This window comes from Notamacropus eugenii, chromosome 2 (genome assembly GCF_028372415.1).
Source record: "Notamacropus eugenii isolate mMacEug1 chromosome 2, mMacEug1.pri_v2, whole genome shotgun sequence".
NCBI classification, from domain to species: domain Eukaryota; kingdom Metazoa; phylum Chordata; class Mammalia; order Diprotodontia; family Macropodidae; genus Notamacropus; species Notamacropus eugenii.
The window spans coordinates 293,859,289-293,882,175 of record NC_092873.1 but is presented as its reverse complement, the minus strand read 5'-3'; the positions used below and the strand labels follow the sequence as shown (position 1 = coordinate 293,882,175).

Sequence of the window (22,887 nt, the reverse complement as noted above, 5' to 3'; positions counted from 1 at the left end):
GCGGGGCTTTTTTTTTTTTTTTTACGTCTCCGACTTGCTTTCAGTGGACACATTGAATCAAAGAGATTTGAAGAATTCATATCATCCCCTCACATGAGCTTGGGGAAGTCGGGTCGAAAAAACGGGAGAAAAATTCCTGGCAAAAGGTCAACCCTAATTATTCAGCAACTGCATCTGAGCACGCGCGAGAAGACTGCGCACGCGCACGATCAGTAACTTCCTCAACGCAGGCGCCAACGGCTCGACCTGGAGGCGTGCGCTGCGAGAGGCTGAGGCCGCAGGATGGCGGGTACTGGCCTTGTGGCTGGAGAGGTGGTGGTAGATGCCCTGCCGTACTTCGATCAGGGCTACGAAGCGCCTGGCGTGCGGGAGGCGGTGAGTATACAACCCTCCCTCCGACCCTGCCTCGTCCCCTCACATTTACAAAGCGCCCCAGTACTGTCGGGTCCCCGGTCCTCCCTCGCTCCCGGATCTCGCTTCTCCTGCCGGCGAGGCCCGCCCCTTCTCCGCTCGCCCCGCCCCCGCTCCCAGCCCCCCCTCCCCGTGGGGCCCTTCTTGGCCCTCTCCCTCCGCGGCAACTTTCCCGAGTCCGCCTGTATGGCTTTTCTCCCCGCAGAGTTGCAGGATTCGTTGCTGTTCTCTCCCCAGACCTCCGTGGGCTTTTGCGGGCTGCTCCCGTGCCTGTAATTCAGTCTTCGTCTCCCGCTCTTGGCTTCCCCCGCCTCTCTAGCTCCCAGTCAAAATAGCAGCCTCTCCCAGTCCTTCCCTCTCCCATTTATCCCTTAGTTGTGCACAGTGCAAATTACAAATAAATATGTCTGAATTCGTGCTGTATATACAAACATAGGTGTTTGTGTGTTGTCTCCCAAATTAGACTAGACTGAGAACAGGGACTGGTTTTTTGCCATTCTTTGCATCCCTAGCATCTTATGCATAGAAGATGCTTCATACTTTTGATTTGACAGGCTTTAAAGTCCTTCCTAAAACTTGGCATTACCCTACCTTTCCAAGATTATGTTACGTTGTTCCTCAACATACATGCTGAGATCCAACCAGACTGGACTTCGATTTTTGTGATGAGGTACAGACTCTGGGAATCTCCTTGAATCTCCCCACTTAACCTGGCCTTTCATACTCAAATCTGTTGCCCTTGGCCTGGCCTGGCCTTCCATTATCTCTTACCTCTGGATTGCCCCACCTACATCCCACCCAAGCCCTGCATTGTTTGATATCTCCCAATTGCTTCCAGCTACTTCCCACCCTGGATTACTTCACTAGTTACCCCAGTCGCATCAAGATCCTCTTTAGACCCTCCCTCCAGACCACTAGACCACCTCTAGATCTTTCCTATGGACTTTCTGTATATGAGTTCCATCTCATCTCTATGAAGGCGCTCAGGTTCAATCCAGCACAGACTCTGTCTAGCTGAGTTTCTTTCTGGACCGCTGGTATTGATGGGTTAGGCTCCTTAAGAGTCAACCCAAGATGGTGAATCTTTAATAAACTTTGCTTTTCTGACTTTAACAAGGCTTGTGTTGAATTCATTCAAGCAGGTCTCAGGTGTCGGTATTAGGGGGGGCCCCAGCACCCCTGAACCTCAACATTTGACCAACCAGCAAATTAGTATTTTTAAACACATTAGTATTTTAAGCACAATTTGCATACTAAGAAGAAGCAGCTTGACTTAGATAGACAGCCAGGAAGACCTGGGTTGAAGTTCTGCTTTTGACACATAGCAGCTGTGTGGCCCTGGACCAGTTGCTTAACCACTCAGTGCTCTACAACTCTAATCCTCTAAATGCAGAGGAGATGTGGAGCTTCATTGGAGCCTTATATTAATGAAGTCACAAATTTAGTCAGAATCCTTTCCTGGCTAGGCTTTTTTTTTTTTTTAAAGAAGAAAAGAATCCAGTATCAGGAATGATGAGAAATGGATTCCCGTAGAAAGGCAGTGCTTAAATTGAGTATTGAGGGGGGAAAGCGATTCTGAGAGGCAACAGAGCAAATGCTTTACAGCCCAAGATGACAGCCAGTGCAAAGGCTTAGAGAGAGGAAACAGAGCAAGAAGGTCTTTGCCTGGGCCACAGAGTGCTTATGCCAGGGTGGAGGGGCAGGCCAGGGCTCACTTTTGGAGGGTTTTAAAATCCAAACAAAGGAGTTTGTGATTGGTCCTAAAGATGATGGAGAAAGTGTACGGTTAGAAAATCCCTTTGACAGCTGCATAGATTTTAAATAATAGAGATGATTTTATTTGGTGCTCTTTCTGCTGCAGAATTATTTGAAATGATTTCTCTAGAAACACTTGCTTTCTCTTTTTCTTTCCTCCACTTCTCTTTCTTTCTGCCTGCTACATAAACTCCCCTGAGATTTTTCCCATTTTCCTTAGGCTGCTGCCTTGGTAGAGGAGGAAACACGTCGGTACCGGCCAACCAAGAATTATCTGAGTTACCTGCCTGCTCCAGATTACTCAGCTTTTGAGGTGGGAGTGGACTTTTTGTCTTCCTATCTAGAAAAGTGCTAGGGAACACAGGACAGAATCCCAGTTTCCTCTTGTTGATGATCATTGTTGTAACTTGTGAATTTCAGCTAACCAAACTGATTATGTTGTTTATGGTTAATTTTACAAAGGACAGAATTTCAGAAACATTTTGTAAATATCACTACTGAGGGCATTAACACAAGAGTGTATTTGATATTCAGGTATCTCTTCTTCAACAGTTACCAAAATAAAAAGTTTTGAAAATCACTAGCCACCAATTCTTCCAGCTCTGATAGAAGTCCTTCTTTGTAAGAAATTAGTGACTTAGGGAAAACAAATGAACTTTGGTCTAGCCAATGTTTGAAAATGTGTTGTAATTGTAATTAGTCATTGAATTGATCTAGGTTCTGAAGTATTTCAAAGTTGTTTTAGTTTATGGTATTCTGGTCAGTATGTAAATTGTCCCATGTTTCTGCTTAGTTTAGTCTGTATGAGTTTATACAAGTCATCTCAAATTTCTCCAAAACTGTCCCTTTTGTCATTTCTTGTAGTGTAATAATATTATATTCACATACTATTATTTGTTCAGTCATCCCCCAGTTAGCGGACACACACTTTGTTTTCATTTCTTTGGTACAGTAAAAAGTGGTGTTATCAATATTTTGTATGTATATATTGCTTAGTGCTATCTTTGAACTCTTCAGCATATATATCCAGTAATGGTATTGCTGGGTCAAAGGATATGCAGAATTTAGTGAACTCTGAGGCACTTTCAAGTTGGACCATTAGACACTTTCACCAGTGATGCATTAGTGTAATTGTTGTCTCACAGCTCCTCCAATGACCAGTTGACATTTAGTCAATCTAATGGGTCTGAGGTGTTTTAATTTGCATTTCTCTTATTAGTGTTTTGGAGGTTTTTTTTCATGTAGGTGTTATAGCTTGCATTTCTGAATTTGACATCTGGTGTATGCAATCATAATTGGCCATTTTATCTTCTTTAATCATCTCTATCCCTTGGTTAGTTAAAAGATTTTTTCCCCCATCCAAAGTTGTGAAAGACTTTTTTCTTTCCTTCTCTGATGACATTTTAAAGATGTCTTTAACATACATTTGTTAAGTATTATTATATGCAAGGCACTATGCTAGAAACTGGGGATACAATGACTAAATGATTAGGATTGAGAAAAAATCCATTGAATTTGGAAGTGAGGAGATCATTTCTAACTGGAAAGAGCAGTTTTTTAGTGGTATAAAAAAAAGGCTTTTTTATAACTAAATCTTATTCTAAAGCACTAACTTTTCATTTTAATAGAAATCTTTAAATAATATATGCTTTCCTGCCTTTATAAATAGTTTGGTGACCACACTTTTATGTTTTTCACGTCTGATGACTTGTGACTGAAAATCATTGTGTTGTGGCACCAAGACTACTGAAGAGTTCACACATAGGATTACCCTGTGCTGTGCTGCTTGTGTTATGTATCTGCTTTTCTCCATTCTCTGTTTCCTCCCTTGTTGTCACTTGCTGTTATTAGTGTTCCTGCTTCCAACAGCCCTTTCTTCTTAGCATTTTCCTTCTTGTCTGCTGCAGGCTGGGAACCCAGATAAATTAAGTTTATTAAAATTGTTTCCACAATAAGAACTAAAAAGCCCTTAATGAAGGCCCAATGAACTTTCCTTCAGGTAAAGTTCATGGATTTGTGATAACCTTTTTTTGTTTGCTCTTATAAAGTGCAGTGGACACAAAGAAAGGCAAAAACAGTCCCTTCTTCCAAAGAGCACACATTTGAAGAGGAGACAACATGAAAATGGCTATTCGCAAAAAAAGATGTGTAGGTAGATTGATAGTAGTCTTAGAGGGAAGGTAATATGGCACCCTTGTTATGACTTAATCATAGTGGGTCAATAGCCAGACCCTAATTTTGCAGGTCTTATGCTTCATGAGGCTCAGAAGGTTGATTTATTTGATGAGAACTTAGAGAAGATGGTGTCAGCTTTATGACCCAGACTCTCACTAAATGTGTCTGTGTATACACACACGCACCCACATGCATTAAGGAGGACCAGGAGAGATTTCTTGCAGAAGGTGGGATTTTAGCTAAGATTTGAAGGAAGCTACAAGGCAGAGATAAAGAGGAAGAATATTTCAGGCCTGGGTAACCAGTGAAAATGGTCAGAGTCAAGAGATAGAGTATCTTATGTGAAGGACAGCAAGGACGCTAGTGTCAGTTGAATTGTAGATTGAATGGAAAATAAATTATAAGAATGATAGGAAAGGTAATAAAAGACTTTAAAAGCCAAATAGGACTTGAATCCTGGAGGAAATAGGGAACTATTGAAATTTATCTAAGTAGAAAAATGATGTGGTCAGACCTGTGCTTTAGGAAGATCACTTTGATAAGAATGGAGATTGATTGGGGTGGGGAGACACTTGAGTCAAGGCAAACCAACCAGAAGGCTGTTGCGGTAATGTAGGCAAGAAATGATAAGGGCCTGCACCACGGTGATAGTGTCAGAGAAGAGAGGGGAGCATATGGGAGAGGTATTGTAAAGGTAGAATGGACAGGTCTTAGCCACAAATTGGACATGGCAGGGTAAGAGAGTGAACAATTGAGGAAAATGCTTGCCTGTGAGTCTGGGTGATTAAATTGGGAAATTAAGAAGAGGGGAGGGTTTTGACTGAAAGGTAATGAGTTCAGTTTTGGACATGTATTTAAGACATCTTTAGGATAGTGGTTAAAAAGAAGATCATCAGTAAAATTTTTCAGAAGATTAGGGTATAAATATGGAGACTAATCAGTGACATTAGACTTTCAAGAGTACTAGGTAACTTGAATTGGTTTGAAAATAGAAGTCCTTTTTATTACAAATTTCACAGTTTTGAAGGAAATGAACAACCTGAATTTTAAAAAAAATGAACATCATCAGGGAATGCTTTTGTTAGGCTAAATAGAACTGATTATTAGAACAATTATGCCAGAGCAGTTCCTGCAAGTTTACCTTAGAGGGAAGCTGCCTGTCACACCAAAAAGGGGGGGCATTTTGTAAATATTACGATGTCAGTAATAGCAAAGAAGGCACAGCAGGCTGGAGGTGACATACAGCACTAAAATTTAATATCCAGATTTATCCCCTATTACTCCTATCACATATGGCAAGATATTATCTTTTCTTCTCAGGGTGAGCAAGCAGTGGTGTTTACAAAGGTCGTACTGTCTATCTTTCCATCCTCAGCAGGTTATTTACCACCTCAATTTAAAATTGAAGTTATCTCTCTGTTCCCTGTCCTATTCCTGGAGGGAAGAGATTAGGATGAGAAAAGAGGATGGATAAGTTGTACTTGTTATAAAATGATTTCATTTTTTTCTTTCGTTGATGTATGGTTGGTTTAGTTGTTGAATCCAATCTGCAATTGTCCTCCAAAAATAATTCTCTTCACAATTTAGACTGACATTATGAGAAATGAATTTGAAAGATTGGCTGCCCGACAACCAATTGAACTGCTTAGCATGAAACGGTAAGTTCTTTTTCTGGATGGTTTGTGTTAAAATATTATGCATTTTCAGATTTCTCTGGAGAAATACATAGAGGTTCCCAGAAACTTGGGTTTTAACTATATTGTTTTACATGTATGTTTTTTATAGTGTGATCATTGTTTTAACTTGTACATAGCCTCCTTCATGTTCCACACTATATACAATAGCATGATTCATAGACTGGTAATAGTGACTAGGACCCAGGGCAAAATTGCTGAGTAGGCAGAGTTTGTCCTTGATGTACTCCCACCTCCCTTTCTTCCCTTATGCCACTCACTTTTGTATCCCACCCAGCACTGTCTTCCCTAAGAAGTGCTATATGGTGTAAAATTTCCTCTTTACTCCCATTTAAGTTCTTATTCTCCTGTAGTAGAGGTTAGGCAGTAGGGTTATCTAATTCAAAATATTTTGTGAAAATGTACTATTTAACTTCTGTGTAATTGAGGGTGGTAGGGATGTTGAGGAGGGGGAAGAAGATTGATTAAGATGAATTTAAGCACACTCAAAATATTTTTAACTTATTTCTTAATTGTGGGCTGGATGTAGGAGACAGTTTTATGGCATTGCCACTTTAGGTCAGAATGGTAGAATTGTAGGGGGTGTATCTATTCGTTACCCCCTTTCTGGGCTCCCATTTTCTGGAAAAGACAAATCCTGTCTAGTCTGGGGAGGAGGAGGAAAGGCTGAAATTATGAGGTTGCTATTTTTGGTACTCTCACATCTCCTAATGATGCCTTTTCTCTAAATGGTAAGCAGGGTTGTAATAGTTATTATACTGTATTATATGTTTAGCTGTCTTATTTTTTAAAAAATGAAATGTGGTAATCAAATGTTTGTTCTAGGTCCCTCTTCCACAATTCCACATGAATTTAGAGCCTCTTTTTAAATAGTTTTTGGTAAAATTCTTTGGTTAAACTCAAGGATTCAGCTCTTATCTGGTAAAAAGTAATTAAATGAAATTGAGTGCATAATTATAATGTGCTATGCCTTTAAAAAGCATCCAATTTTTTGACCTGATTCTAAAAAGAGTTATAGCAAGAGCAAGGAATAGAAAATACAGAATTCTTAATACAATTCATAGTGTCTAGAATTAGAAATATTTTAGTAATTATCACCTTGTTCTCTGTCTTGTTTTAATCCTTCTCTAGTTTTAAAATAATAACTCATGTTTTAATAGTGGTTGTTAAGGTTTACAAAGCACTTTATATGCATTGTTATTTGATCTTCATGACATCCATATGAGGCAGATGCTATTACTATCATCCCTGTTTTACAGATGAGAAAACTCAGGTTCAGAGAACTTAAGTAACCCGCCCAGTATCATAAAACTAATTATCAGAAGCAGGATTTGAACATAGGTCTTCCTCATTCCAACTCTAACACTCCCTTCTGTCACTATCATGAGATAGTTAGTATTATTTTCCTGCCATATAATTTCAGATATGAACTTCCAGCTCCCTCCTCTGGGCAGAAAAATGATATCACTGCGTGGCAGGAATGTGTAAACAATTCAATGGCCCAACTGGAACATCAGGCAGTACGAATTGAAAACCTTGAGCTGATGTCACAACATGGTTGCAATGCTTGGAAAGTATATAATGAGTAAGTAAGAACTTCTTCAGCCTGGTTTTGGTGTTTTTAAAATCAAATTTCTAAAGAAAAGAATTCATTATGAAATTAAATACTAGTACCAGGTGAGCACTGTGCTCAAAAAGAGCTATTTTATATATAGATGGATTAAAATATCTTCTCTAACCACTGGTGTCTCCTTCCTTCTGAGACCTCCTTTCCAGTGAAGCAGTTCCCTGAGGGAGCCACTAGACCATTCTGTTCTTCCTTTTGAACCATCCCTTTACACTGCCATGGGAGGTACCTATCCATTGGATCTTCCACTCAGCCTTTTTCTTACTCCTTTCCTTGCCTCCTTCAGTAGTCAGTGGCTTCAGGAATTCTAAGGAGGCTTTGGGCTAGAATATTCTTTCCACCTATATTTGGGATTGAATCTTCTGCTAAAATCCTCTTCTTAACACCTCATCATGGCATGTCGGTGTCCCTAGTTTCTTGAAACACCATGGCAGTGGAGAGAGCACATGATTTGGCTCATTTTTTCAAGGTGGAGGGGCTTGTTAATGGACTTTTTGGGAGACTAACCTAGTTAATTACTGAAAAGCTAGACAGATGGGTAAGTTTAATAATCAAGTCACTTAAATTCAACAGGTGTTTGTTAAGCTTTCCACCATGTGTGAGACATTGTGCTGGATTTTATTTTTACAGTTGTATGGTCTATGAACTAGTGAGAGGAAAGAGACTGGAAACAAGGATGGCAGTTAGATGCTAACAGATCGGGCAAAGGTTAATGACATTTGGAATTAGGATAGTATTCCTATGTGTCCAGAGGGAGGGAGGGAATGGAGTTTAGAGATAATGTATTAAAATTGACAAGACCTGACAACTGGACGTGAATGATGATTGAGGAGAAGAAGTGAGGCTAACTGGGATTAGGAAACTGAATGAGTGGAAGGATGTGTTGGTTTAGAGGGAGAAAGTAATGGGTTCTATTGAGGATATGTTAAATTGGAGATAGGGGAAGATGTTCAGGCAAGTGGTAATGTGAGACTAGAACTCAGGATGGAAATTAAGACTGAAAATACTGGCTTGGGTGTCATCTGTATACAAGTAATAATTGAACCCATGGGAATAGGTGAGATCACCAAGGGACAGTATATAGAGACAAGGCAGTCTAGGAAGGAGCTTTAAGGAATGCCCATGATCAGGGGTTAACAAGTAAAAGATGATTCATAAAAGGAGTAGTCAAGTAGGAGGATTGCCAAGAGAAGCCAGTGTCAGGGAAATCAAGGGAAGAATCATAGGATTTAGAATTAGAAGAAACCCAATAGATCAGGCTCAGTCTCCTCATTTAACTAATGAGGAAACTGAGACCCGGAGAAAGTAAATCAACTCATACTTAGATTTCTGCTATTGAAAGTCATGAGTATATGTGCGCCTTCAGATCCAAAAAGCATTTATTAGGAGTTAGCAAAGCTTCAGAAAAGCAGCTAGCATCTAGTCAAGTAGCACCAAAAGGTTATGATCATACAACTAGGACAATGCTTGTGGGATGTTGAAAGGTGGCTATTCACAAATCTGAGCTTAGGTGGCCTTCTGCTAGGATTCCTATGTAGCTCTTCCAAATTTGAGTCTTCTTGCTAATTAGAAATTTTAAAAGAAGATAAGTGTGAAATAAGCAATATTTTAACATTCACTTTTATTTGATTTCATTTATTATTGGTAAAAAAAAATCTTTTTTCCACTAACAGTTATTTTTTAGATAGAGCAATGAGATTGAATATGCTTTATTATTTGTGGAAATCTTGGTTTAACACTTTCAAGTGAAAACATTTGGTTCTAAGTTCAGTTTATTTTGATCTTGGATTTTAAAGATTGTCATAGATGATAAAGATGCCTCACAAAAATAGTTAGAATCAAGTGGACTTTGTGCATCACTGTCTGTGCTTATGAAATTATACCTTACAAATCATAATGGCTTCCATACCATCGTTACCAAAAATCTCAAGGTACATAAAATTGTCCTCAGATATTTAAAGGATTATTATTTAGAAAACTTATTCTGCTTGGCTAGCAAAAGGCAAAAGTGAGGCCATTGCAGGCAAATTCCAGGGAGGTACATTTTGACTCAATATAAGAATTATGGTCCAATGAAAAGAGCATTGTACTCAAAAGTAAGACATGCTGTGAGTCCCAGCTCTGACATTAATTAGTTATGTTATCTTGGGTAAATCACTTAGTAAATAAGGCCCATAAAATGAGAGGTTGGACTAGAACTTCTAAAGTCCCTGCCATGGCAGGTCTAATGATTTATGAATTATTAAGAAAATCTTAATAATTATAGCTGTCCAGATAAGTTGCCATGGATTAGCATTTGGTTACATATCTTTGTAGTTTTTCCAGCAGAGGCTGGGTAACCATTTGTTTTTAACTGGTAATCATGAACTGAGGGCAAATAGACTAAGACTATTGATCACGAGGTCACTTCCAGCTCTGCAATTTTATGATTTTCTGCTTCATTCAATCAGAGAAAAAAAGTTTTTGACAAAGAACAGTATTGTTTTGAGTGTTATCATTCCCGAATTTGCATTTCTTTTTGCTGTATTACTAACTTGTCCTAACAGTTAATGATGCTAGCAGGTAACAGGCAACATAAGAACTGGAATCCAGTATGATGGTTGTCAGAATATTAGGCTGTTTTAGGATCTTAAATTGCAGCTCTGTGTTTACTTAGGTTACACATAGGCATTGTCTCGTTGCAAAATAACCTCTGTTAGGGCATGATATTTTTGTAACCAAATTGTTGATCTCCTGTTGCTTTGACAAAAGTGAGAATAAGAAGTATTTCCAACTGTACTTTCAAAGAAATATGCCACTGTACAACCATTCCCCAAACAGTCACCTGTCTTTTGACCACAATTGGGTAATGATCTGTTTGCTGGTGGAAAAATCTCTGCTTCATTTGCCTTTTGTTCTTAGGAGCCATTGTGATGCACCCATGTATTTCTGCAAAGTTTGCATAATTTAGGTACATTTTAAAAATAATAGTTACACCTGCATTTGTACAGATTCTGTTTATGTTTTCACTTGGTTTAATTTGCTCTAACAGGAAAAATTTAATGACACTGTGCTAATCAGTTTCTTTGCAGTGTTATTGGTTACTGTTTTGAAAACTTGGTAACCATACAACTTTATGTGGAAACAGTGTACCATGTTCCAACATAGATGATAACAGCATATAGTAATAAATTCATAATGGTTGCAAATGTCTGAAAAACAAATTTACCACGATAACTAACTCTTGCTTATAGATATGTATCAAAATGTAAAAGCATTGACATTTGGCCTGCTTTTTGTTAACTATTGTGTTTCGCTTGTATACTGGTAGCCCATTACCACTGGGCTTTACTGTGTCATAATCTTTTTATTTCCATTTCGTTTTTCTTCACGTTAAGAAATCTAGTTCACATGATTGAACAAGCCCAGAAGGAGCTACAGAAGTTAAGGTAACTTTTTCCTTACATTGGCTTTATTTTTATCTAAGAATACCTTCAGTATTCCAGAGAAATATTTTGTAAGATGATAGTTATTCCAAACATCCTACCTTGGCTCTACTAGGTCTTACCATATAATCAGCCCTTCTACTTTACTGAGTTTTAGAGGCACCATTTTAGTTCAAGTTCAATGTTGGGATGAAATGAGACACTTAAGGATCATTCAACAGTTAATAAAAGGAGGTTTTCTTAGCCATAACACAAAAAGAATATTTTTGTCTAGACTGTAGGTGGTACAGTGGATAGAGTGCGGGGCCTGGAGTCAGGCAGACTCATCTTCCTGAGTTCAAATCTGGCCTTGGACACTCCCTAGCTGTGTGACCCTGGGCAAGTCATTTAACCTTTTTTGCCTCTGTTCCCTCACCTGTAAAATGAGCTGGAGAAGGCAATGGCAAACCATTCCAGGATCTTTGCCACGAAGACCCCACATGGGATCACGAAGAGTCAGACATGACTGAATAACAACACTATTTTAATAGTCTCCAGTCTTAACTTCTGTTTCTTTCTGTCCTATATGGTTTGGCTAGAGTAATCCTTCTGGTCATAACTGATCATGTCACTATTCTGCTCAAAATCCATCTCCTGTGGGCTGTGTGTGTGTGTATATCTACTACCTCGAATCATTTCCACAGACACACATATCAGTACCATCCCCATTTTATCATTCAGGGATAGTCAGGCTTTTGTAGTTGACATTGCATAGTGGACTGCATATTTACCATCACATCATCAAAAAAAATACGTAGAGTATACAGGAGCCCACAGCACTTATTTTTAAAAGCATTCGATTTGGTAGAGCAAAATGCTGTCCTAAAGGCTTTTTTTGAAAAATGGAGTCTTCTGTTTATATTTTTAAAAATCATTTGGTATTCCTTGAAAGATATAACAGTACTTGTTCAGTGACCCTTTGATCATAAACATGAGGCAAGATACAAAACGGAAATATATACTTGCCAGCATTGCCACTGTAGATGGCTAGAGTCAAAGCAGAATTCAAATTGAAGAGAGATTCTCTGGATGGCAAGGTGCTTCAGATGTTGTTTGTGGATGACACTGTGCTAGTTACATTAAGCCCTGGAACACTGAAGAGGTTTACACAGTAAAAATCAAGTTGATGAACCATATATCTGTTGCCTGAATTATAACATGACCTATAGAGGTTGTCTATCATTACATATATGTGGGACAGATAGGGTAGATGGACAATGAGTTAAGCCCTGAATTAAGGAGAGCAGGCTGAATTGCTTTCAGGAAATTATAAGATTTATTTTAAAAAATATAACAATATTCTACTAATGTTGTTATACGGCTCTGAAACAGCACAGCAGTCTCTTAAGGATTTTAAATTAATATACACCAAAGGCAATGGAAAAGTGTATGGAGGGTATGAGCAAAGTATAGCATGGGGAATGCAAAATGAGTAACTATGAAGAACAGTAGTAGAGATAAGATCGATTAGTCAGATGGCAAAGGTGAGGGATGAAGGTGAATAGCTTGAATGTTGTCCTGGTACTTTGTGGTCCATTGGGTGAACCTCATGGTAAACTTACAGGACTTGGATAAGAGATGAATGGGATGAGTAGGCATAGATGAGTTGTAGCCTGCCTTGCTGAAGGGAACCTCCAGATCACTGCTATCACAAATCCATTTTACTGTTGAAAAAGTTGGATGAAAAAAGACTCAAGTTGGCACAGGGCCTTGAATATCCTGTAAGAGAATTTACTGACTGCTATTGTATAGGATGACTAAATAGCAAAATTAGTATCTAAAAGCAAAACCAAATATTTACATTTCTCTTTAACAGAAAACATATTCAGGACTTAAACTGGCAGAGAAAGAACATGCAACTCACTGCTGGGTCTAAATTACGAGAAATGGAGTCGACGTGAGTACCTAAGATTTCATCTTTGTCCCAAAATCCCTCACGAAATTTTGCTAAACCTTTGAATCAGTTCTCAGATGGGAAGCCCTAGTTGATCTCAGGAGTCCTTTGCCAATCTTGAAGCCCTTGGCCTCTCCTGTCCCAGCCCCTCTTTGGGGAGGGTGGGAGGCAGTGACAGAGAGACTACATGTCAGTAGAAACCAAGGGGAAGGAAGACTTCTGCCAGTCTCAGGGTGCTGTCAGCATAAGATTTGTCCACTATCAATATGTATCTGTTTTCAGTGGCTCTGTGCTATTGTTACAGAATAGCTGAACTAAAAAGTATTTTGAGTGTTCATTTGCTTTGGGATAATCCTATGCCTGAAAGAGCTCTACCTTTTCAGAATATTCCAAGAAACACCCTTATTCACTCTTACTCTTTATCCACTAGATGGTATAGAGAATAGAACACTGAACTTGGAAGTCAGGAGGATCTGAGTTTGAATCCTGCCTTAGTTATTTAATAGTTAATATGTTCCTGGTGAAGTCACTTAATCTCTTTTTGCCTCAGTTTTCTCATTTGTAAAATGAGTTGGATTCAGTGCCCTCTAAGGTCCCTTCCAACTCTAAAACTATTATCCTGTCATTGTGAATGTACCCTAAAATCATCAATGAACATTCAACCTGATGCTGCTATTTTTTTCTCCTCTTTGTATTTTCTAGTTGGGTCTCCCTTGTCAGTAAAAATTACGAAATTGAACGGACTATTGTACAGCTTGAAAATGAAATCTTCCAAATCAAACAACAGCATGGGGAGGCAAACAAAGAAAACATCCAGCAGGATTTCTGAAAAAATGGACTTTGGGGAAGGGAGAGAAAGGCATCTTAGGATTCTTAAGGCATCAGGAAGTTGAATGATCCTCAAATCGTGGTAAGAATCTGTTGAGGGAGTGAAAATGACCTGAACAGCTTGGCTGAATGCGTAGGAGTATGATGGAAACTTAGAAACTGTGCAGACTGCATGAATGAATGGTTCTTTGTATTATTTAATTCTATTTGTACATTTCCTTGAAAATAAATTTTTACCTTGAAAACTTTTTGATAACTTGAACTTGAGTAGAAACTTTAATAATGCCTTTGGTTTTTATATCACATTTCTAAATATATGTATCACTTCTCCCCTACTGTACAATAAAGATAATGATAAGAAATAAAAACTCAAAAGCTCAAATCACAAATTTCAATAAAGATAGCAACAACGAGATAACATACCAAACTTTTGTGGGATACAGCCAAAGCAGTGACTAGGGAAAAATTTATATCTCTATAAATGCTTACATCAATGAAGTAGAGAAAGAACAGATTTTTAAATTGGGTGTGCAATTTAAAAAATGAGAAAATTAAAATCCTCAATTAAACACCAAACTGGAAATCCTGAAAAATCAAAAGGTGATATTAATAAAATTGAAAGTGAGAAAGGAGACATTAATAAAAATTGAAAGTAAGTAATAAAATTAGGAACTGGTTTTATGAAAAAACTAATAAAATAGATAACGTTGGTTAAATTTGATTTTTAAAAAAAGAAAGCCAAATTGCCAGTATTGAAAATGAGAAGGGTGAATGCATCCAGCAATGAAGATGAAATAACCCTCTCTTAGAAAAAGAAATTGAACGAGTCGATAAAAGAGTTCCCTAAGAAAAAATCCTCAGGACCAGATGGATTCACAAGTGAATTCTGACAAATGTATATATAAAGAATAATTAATTCAAATGCTGTATTAATTATTTGGAAAAATAGGCAAAGCAAGAGTCCTACTAAATTCCTTTTACAATTATGGTTTTGATACTTAAACCAGGAAGAGCAAAAACCACCATAGACCAATTTCCCTAGTGAATATTGATGCAAAAAAAATGTAAATAACTATCAGGGAGATTACAGCAATATATCACAAAGATTAGATACTGTGACCAGGTAGGATTTATACTAGGAATGCCAAGCTGATTCAATATTAAGAAAACTCAACATAATTGACCATATCAATAACAAAAATCATATAACGAACTTAATAGCTGCAGAAGAAGCTTTTGACAAAATAGAACATCCATTCTTATTAAAAACACTAGAAAGAATAGAAATAAATGAAGCTTTCCTTAAAATGATAAGTATTATCTATCTAAAACAATTAGAAAGCATTGTATGTAGTGAGGATAAGCTATCGGCCTTCCCAATAGCTTGAAGCAAGGATGTCCGTCATAATTCAGTGTTGTACTAGAAATGCTAGCTACTGCAGTAAGACAAGAAAAAGAAACTATAGGCAGTGAGGAAACAAAACTATCACTCTTTGCAGATGATATAATGGTATACTTAGATAATCCTAGAAAATCAACTAAACTAGTTGAAACAATTAACTTTAGCAAAGTTGCAGGATATAAAATAAACCCACATAAATCATCACCGTTTTTATATATTAACAAAGTCAAGCAGGAAGAGTTAGAGAATTACATTTAAAATAACTGCAGACAGTACAAAATCAGTGGGAATCAGCCTGCCAAGACACACGCAGGAACTACATGAACACCATTACAAAACTTTTCACAAAAATATAGACATATTAACAATTGGAGAAATATTAATTGCTCATGGATGGGTAAGGGCAAGCAAAGTTAGCATAATCAAGTGCCTCTGATTGAATCTTGCCTTTATCAACCAAGAGTCTTTACTAGAAGTAAAGTACAGAAACGAGTTTCTTTAACTACAAACAGTATATGTATTTGTATTGTTAATGTGATGAAAGATCTTCTCTACCTATTAATTGGCCTGTCCATTAAAGGGAGTTTGATTAGGGAAGATTTGTTGGAAGGCCCAAGCACTGGTTCTCAAGGGTTGGGATGCCCTCTGGCTCTAAAAAAGGTATAAATACACTGAGGATGAGGTTTTACTTGGGTATTAGTTTTTGGAAGAAGCTTTGTGTGCCAGATGACACTTGGGAAAGTTGCTAAGGAGCCACTGCCCCACTCTCCCACCCTCACCCCCAGTTTTGAAAACCTAGTTGTTGGTGCTTCCCTCTCTGGCAACTATGGTCAGACAGTTGGACCTGTTGATTTATGATAAATGTATTGCTTAAGTCAGACAGTTTGAAAGCTCTGTTGATTTTCTGAACTAAGTAAATGATGTGTGTGTTTGATTAAAGGAGATTGTTAACCCCTCAAAAATTGCCTTTCTTTTTAGAAAAGTAGAACAAAGAACCTGTGGTAGCAGGCCCCACTGTGTATGTCAGGGTGCTTGCTGATACAATAGGCTGAGCCAATATAATAAAAAAGGAAAATTCTACTTAAATTAATTTACTTATTCAGTGTCATACCAATCAAACTACCAAAAACTTAAAGAACTAGAAAAAATAATAAAATTTATTTGGGATACAAAAGGTCAAGAATATCTAGAGAATCAGTTTTTAAAAGTGAAGGAAAGTGGTCTAGCAGCCAGATCTCAAAAGGTATTAATAAAGCAATAATCATCAAAATAATCTGAAACTGACTGAGAAATAGATCAGTGGAATAGATTAGGTACATTATACACAGTAGAAAATGACCATAACGATATAATGTTTCATAAACCCAAAGATACAAACTTTTCGGAAAAGAACTCACTCTGACAAAAATTGCTAGGAAAACTGGAAAGCGGTTTGGCTGCAATAAGATCAAAATGGGTACATACGTGTTCTAGACATAAAGGGTGAATGGGGGAAATTTAGGGGAGCATGGAAAATTTGACCTGTTATCTATGGATAAGAGAAGAATTCATGATAAGTTAGAGAGGATCAGCAGAAGTAAAATGTATAATTTTGATTACATTAAGTTTAAAAGGTTTTGTACAAACAAAACCAATGTAGGCAAGATTAGGAGGACAGCAAAAAACGGGGCAGGGTAGGGGAAGATTTTTTTTTTCAAGTTTCTCAGATAAAGGCCTCATCCTTGAAATATATTGGGAACTGAGTCAAATTTTAAGTTATTCCTCAACTGATAAATGGTTAAAGGGTTTAGAAACCAAAGCTATCTATCTATAGTCTTGAAAAAAATGCTCTAAATCACTATTGATTAGAGACATGCAAATTAAAAAATTCAGTTACCATCTCACACCTATCAGATTGGCAAAAATGTCAGAAAAAGAAAATGACTTGCAGGAGGGGAATTAGAAAAATCAAGACACTAATGCACTATTGGTGGAACTGTAAATTAGTCCAACCATTCTAGAGAACAATTTGGAACTGTGCCCAAAGGGCTGTGACCCAGCAATACCCTTATTCAGTTTCTATCCCAAATATAAAAGGAATCAAAAATATTTATAGTAGCTCTTCTTGTGTTGGCAAAGAATTGAAAATTGAGGGGATGACCATCAACTGGGAGAAGGCTGAACAAATTGTGGCAAATTATTGCGATGAAATATGTTATGTTATAAGAAATGTTATAAGAAATGTTATAAGAAATGATGAGCAACATGGTTCCAGAAAAACCTGGGAAGACTTATATGAACTGTTGCAAAGTGAAGTGAGAAGCACCAGGAGGATACTGTACATGGTAACCCCAATATTATAATGATGATCCACTATGAATTACTTAGTTGTTCTGATCAATGCAGTGATCTTAAACGATTCTGAAGAATTTATGATGAAAAATGCTATTCACCTCCAAAGAGAAAACTGGAGGTTGAGTGTAGATAGAAGCATAATTTTTTCATTTTACTTTTTCTTGCTTTTTTTCCCAACATGGCTAATATATTTTACTTGATTTCATATGTACGATTGATAAGGCATTTCTTGTTTTCTCACTGGGGAGGGAAGGGGCAGAAGTAATGGAGAGAATTCAGAACTCAAAAATAATGAATGTAGAAATTAAATTAATAATAAATTTATTTTTTTAATTGGAAAAATAAAAGAAACAGTCCAGTTAAAGCCAACAGGACACGGAAAGTTTCTGATAGCTTACATAAGTAGTGTTATATATGCATTGTCGTTCTCCCCTCCCCCAAGACATGAGCTTGAATCCCAAGTCTGATTCTCAACTGAGCTCTTCATTTATTTGCCAAAAGATTTATTAAACCCCTTACCAGTGAATTAAGCTATTAGAGGTTTCTTTTTTGTATTTTTGCCTCTATAGTAGTTGTAGTGCAGACGAAGTGTCTACTAAACCCTGCAACTTCCTAGAAAGTGAATTAGTTACGGCTGCTTCTTTGTTATGAGCAGGGTGTTAGGGCCCAAGATTGGATTTAGTCAAAAGTCTGAAGTCCTGCTTGTCCCTCTGTACCTGTGTGATCCTGGGCAAATGACTTAATTTCTATAGACCTGAGTTTATTCATCTGTAAAATGCAGGGGCTGTCCCAGGTAACCTCCAAGGTCTCTACTAGCTCTGAATCTCAATCTATGAAATGATGCAAGTATACAACCCTATGGGGCAAAAATTAATTTTTAAATGCTTTTTTAATCTGGTATGCTAGATATAAAGTAATTTATTTTGCTGGTGCAACTAATCTAAACTCTGGGGAATTGGAAAGCAAGAAAATATCCTAAATATTCTGATAATGTAGGAAGTAGAAAATGTTTCTTCTGTTGTTACCTAGTAGAAGTAGTCTGATGTTGTGTCTCTAGTTTATTTAGCAAAGATGCTTTACTTAACTTCCTTCCAAGGAGAAACAATTTGAGTAATAACTTCATCAAGCATTTATTTGTAAATACTGTGTTAGACATAGGGAGCTACAAAGATGGTCAATTCTCCTCAAATACAGCCTTGTTGGGAAGAAATGTTATAATGACAGCCAACATTTCTCACAGCAGCCCTGAGAGATAGGAACTTCTTTTTATTCTGGACTTGTGATTTTATCATTGTAAGTCTCTACACTCTAAACTCCAAACCCTCTGCACCCAATCTAGGTCTGCAACTAATCTATAATTTGTAGTCTGTTTGGAGAAGTGTCTAGAGCCTTGAGAGGTTAAATGAATTGTTCACTGCCACACTGCCAGTATATGTCAGAGAATAGACTTCCTGACTCTACCCTGAAGCCATGTACCTCTGAAGGCAGGTATTACAAGCATCTCCATTTTACAGATAAAGAAACCAAGACATGGGAGATTATTCATGGTCATACAGCTAATAAGTACCAAAATGCCTTCCACATCCAGAGAAAGAGCTATGGAATTCGATTGCAGAATGTAGCAGATCATTTTCTTTCATATTACGTTTTGGTTTGTTTTATGATTTCCCCCATTCATTTTAATTCTTCTATGCCACATGACTAAGGTGAAAGGTATTTAATAGGAATGTATGTGTAGAACCTATACAAAATTGTATGCCGTCTCAGGGAGGGAGTGGGGGAGATAGGAAGGAGAAGGAGGGAGGGGAAAAAAAATCTAAGTTATATGGAAGTGACAGTAGAACACTGAAAACAAATAAAATAATAATGATAAAAAAATAAGTACCAAAGGCAGGAATTGTACCCAAGTCTTTCTGATTCCAAGCCCAGCACTTTCTATTACATTGCCTATACACTAAGAGAAATAATGTGAAGTAGTACAGGCTAAGTGCTCTTGAAATTTAGAGAGGGAGTCTCGTTCTTATAAGAAGTCATAAAAATTTTAGCCCTGGAAGTTTAGAGGCTTTAGAAATCATATACTAACTTTTTCAAAATAGTGATCAATTTATGTTGGCTTTCTCCCCTTACCCTTTTTGTCTTTAAAAAAAAATAATTGTTGCATGAGATGGCTCTTGGGGAGAAAAGGGAGAAATATTTGGGGAAATTATAATGATGTAAAAAAAAAACATCATCAAAAACTTGTAAAAATAAATTTGAAAAAATCACTTAAACTGATCCCTGTATTTTACAAATGAGAAACTGATTTGTCTAGGTGTCACAAGTTCTTGGCAGAATAGGACTTCTACATATGGAAAGGTAGGACAAAAGCATTCCAAATATGGTTTATGAAGAGAGGTGTGGCAGGATAGAAGACATTTATAATAACCATATAAACTACATTTGGTCTACAGTACAATGTAGAGATAGGTATCCTACTTTTGTAAATGAGAAAAAGCTTAGAGAAGTCTGGACGAGTCCAGTGACACGGCTCTTCAGGGGCTTTTGATCCCTGAATTCCAAGACCTTTTTACCACATCATCATGTACGTATTCCCCTATGAGATTACTCTTAGAATGTATCCCAGGGAATATGGTGGAGGAGTAGAAGCTTAGAACCTCCATCCACAGCTACAATACTAATCACTCTGCCCTAGCTACCCTTGGCCTTTTGCCTCACAATACCAACTTGTGGAACATTCTATTTCACCTGCTACCCAGTGCTATCCCTGTAGCTACCAAACTCCCATCACTCTTTACTTGCCCTCTCTCTATATTCTTTAATCACTGACTACTTAGGAGTAAACTATCTCCTCTCTCCAACTCCCATCTCTCATTCTCTCACTCCTATCCTCAACCCTCCACTTACGTCCCATTCCAACCCTGCCCAGACCTGTGCTCTCTGGAATTCCTGTTCCATAATGAACAACTTCCCTTCCTTCTGGAACTCTTTCCATTTCCTTGTTCTCACTGAGGCCTGGCTTCCTAGAGATGACAGTACATCCCCAGCCCTCCTCAATGGTGCCCGCTATAATTTCACTCACCACGCACTGGTTGTTTTCAATTCTTTGCCAACACTTCGTCTGCACTACAACTACTATAGAGGTTGTGGAAAGAGGAGCTGGAATATTCCGTGCCTCCTGCTGCCATCACTCAGCAACCTCTCCTCCTTCATTCACTTATTAAAGTTCACTTTATTAAAGCTTTTCACCCAACACGCATCATGAGAGGCAGTATGGCATAGTAGAACTGGCCTAGGGAGGTTTGTCACCTGGAAATTCTCCATATCAGTAAATCACAGGCCTGGTCCTATCTATATCATGATAATTGTTGTCTACTGGTCGTAGGTCATTCTCCCTCCTTTTCTAAAGTATTTTAAGCACTCGGCCCACTGTCTTCCTCTCTTTTCCATCTCCTGCCCTTATGCCAGGATCAGAGGACAACGTTCATGTTAGTGGTCTCACCAACATCCTAACCTATTAGTCCTATGACCTTAAATCCCATGTTCTACTCCAACTTTACTTCAGTCCAACAGGAATTGCTGCACTGTAGTTCTCACCATTACTCACAAATGTTCCACTTTCTTTTTTTTTTTCCACTTTCTTGATCAAAAAATCTGACATTCCTCAATGTGACCATAACCCTTCCATCTCTTCCTGTGCCTTACTCTCTTTAAACTACCCTGTGTCCTCCAAACAGTCTGCAGTCCCTCAATTCCTCAGTACTTTGATCATTCTCCTTGCCCAGATCATTGCCCCTCCTCTGATTTCTCTTTTCTTTATTTCCCAGTCTTGAACATATACTTAAACCACTTCACACTTCAACATTACAACATCCTCTACTCTCACATCCCTCGTCTCACAAATGCTCGTCCTTGCCAGATCCCATTGTTGGCTGACTCATCATCCATATACCTCCCTTACATGTATGTGTGGCTGGAAAGAGCTGGAGGAAGTCATAAAAATGTGCTGACTGGGTGTTGGGGGACAGCTCTGGACCGGGGTCCCCCGTGAGGACCGTGAGACGCCTGAGGGTCCGAACCTGCTTACGTGGCAGGCTAGCTGGTCTAGCAAGCCACGAGGTACTGGGATGGCCCTGGTAACAGGCTGGCTCCACCCATGGGGAGGCACTTGGGAGGAGCTCGCCCGCCCATGGGAGGTACGGGGGAGGAGACAGGGGATAATAAAAGGGGATGATCATGAGAGCTGGAGAGAGAGAAATGGAATAAAGCTTGCTGGCTGCAACTCCTTTCGGGTGCTCTGCCTGTTTATTCCCCTTCCCCAACAGGGAGAGGGAATTCCCTCCCCCGAACCAGGAGGAGGGCCAGAGACGTCTGAGGACCGGGGATAGGTAAGTAGAAGGCGAAGGCCTGGGAGTCGCCCCGGGCATCTGGCGCCCCGAACAAGGGACCGCCGTAGGGAGAGGAGAATCAGCCTTGCCCCGCAGTAGTAGCCTTGCTCCACTACTGCGGGAAGATTCAGGCAGTCAATATTGGGAAGTGGCCAGGATGGGTCAGGGAAATAGTTTTCCCAGTTTAAAGCCCGAAGATAAAGGAGTACTTGCTTGTCAGCTGTATAAGCTTTGTAAGATCTATGGGCTTAAGCCCCACATTCGGGACTGTAGAGCATTTGTGGAAAAGATCTGGGATGTTTCCCCTTGGCTAGAGCATTGTGGGTTATGCCCAGTTAAATGGGACATAGTGGGACAACAGATGGTTGTCTATGAGAGGGTGAACCCAGGTGTATTAACAGAGGAGGACTTTACGTTCTTTCAAGTGGTCGCCGCACTTTTGTGCTCGGATCCCCGTCCCCTCTGGCGATCAAACGGCGAGACCCAAACAGGGCAGTCCCTTCAAGGGACGACAGAAGAAGAAGAGGAATCCGATGAGGATGATCCCAACCCCAAGCCCTTATATCCATGGGGTATGTTAAGAGAATGTGCAGGCAGGGACTCCAGAGCCCCGAGGGGAAGAACAAAAGGGAAAGTTGAAAAGGACTTTGAAGAGAGAGTTCAAGAGGGTGTGAAACTGTTGAGAGGTGGCACGAGACCGATAGTTAACAAGTACCGTAAGGGAAAGTCTGATGAGGGAATGCCCAAGAGGGAGTGGAAAGCCCCCGAGACAAAGGGAAAGTCTGATGAGGAGGGAACGCCCAAGAGAGAGGGCTGGGGAACTCGCAGGAAAAAGTTTCAACGGAATTTGGGAACTCCCAGTCCTCCCGAGGTCGGGCTGAATGCCCTCTACTTCTCCCCAGCCGCCACGTCCTTGTC

At 38.9% G+C, this 22,887-nt stretch overlaps 1 protein-coding gene across 2 annotated transcripts; it reads left to right on the top strand.

Moving 5' to 3' along the window:
• Positions 1-7: 7 nt before the first annotated feature.
• On the top strand, positions 8-14,110 carry BCAS2 (BCAS2 pre-mRNA processing factor). Of its 2 annotated transcripts, XM_072644422.1 has the most exons (7): positions 8-375; positions 2,387-2,479; positions 5,929-5,999; positions 7,459-7,620; positions 11,040-11,090; positions 12,943-13,023; positions 13,723-14,110. In XM_072644422.1, the coding sequence occupies exons 1-7, from the start codon at positions 283-285 to the stop codon at positions 13,847-13,849; spliced, it is 678 nt and encodes a 225-aa protein (XP_072500523.1). In that variant the 5' UTR covers positions 8-282; the 3' UTR covers positions 13,850-14,110. The 2 variants fall into 2 exon arrangements, with proteins under 2 accessions (XP_072500523.1, XP_072500524.1); XM_072644423.1 differs by lacking the exon at positions 2,387-2,479 and having other exon boundaries at positions 220-375.
• The last annotated feature ends 8,777 nt before the right edge of the window (positions 14,111-22,887 follow it).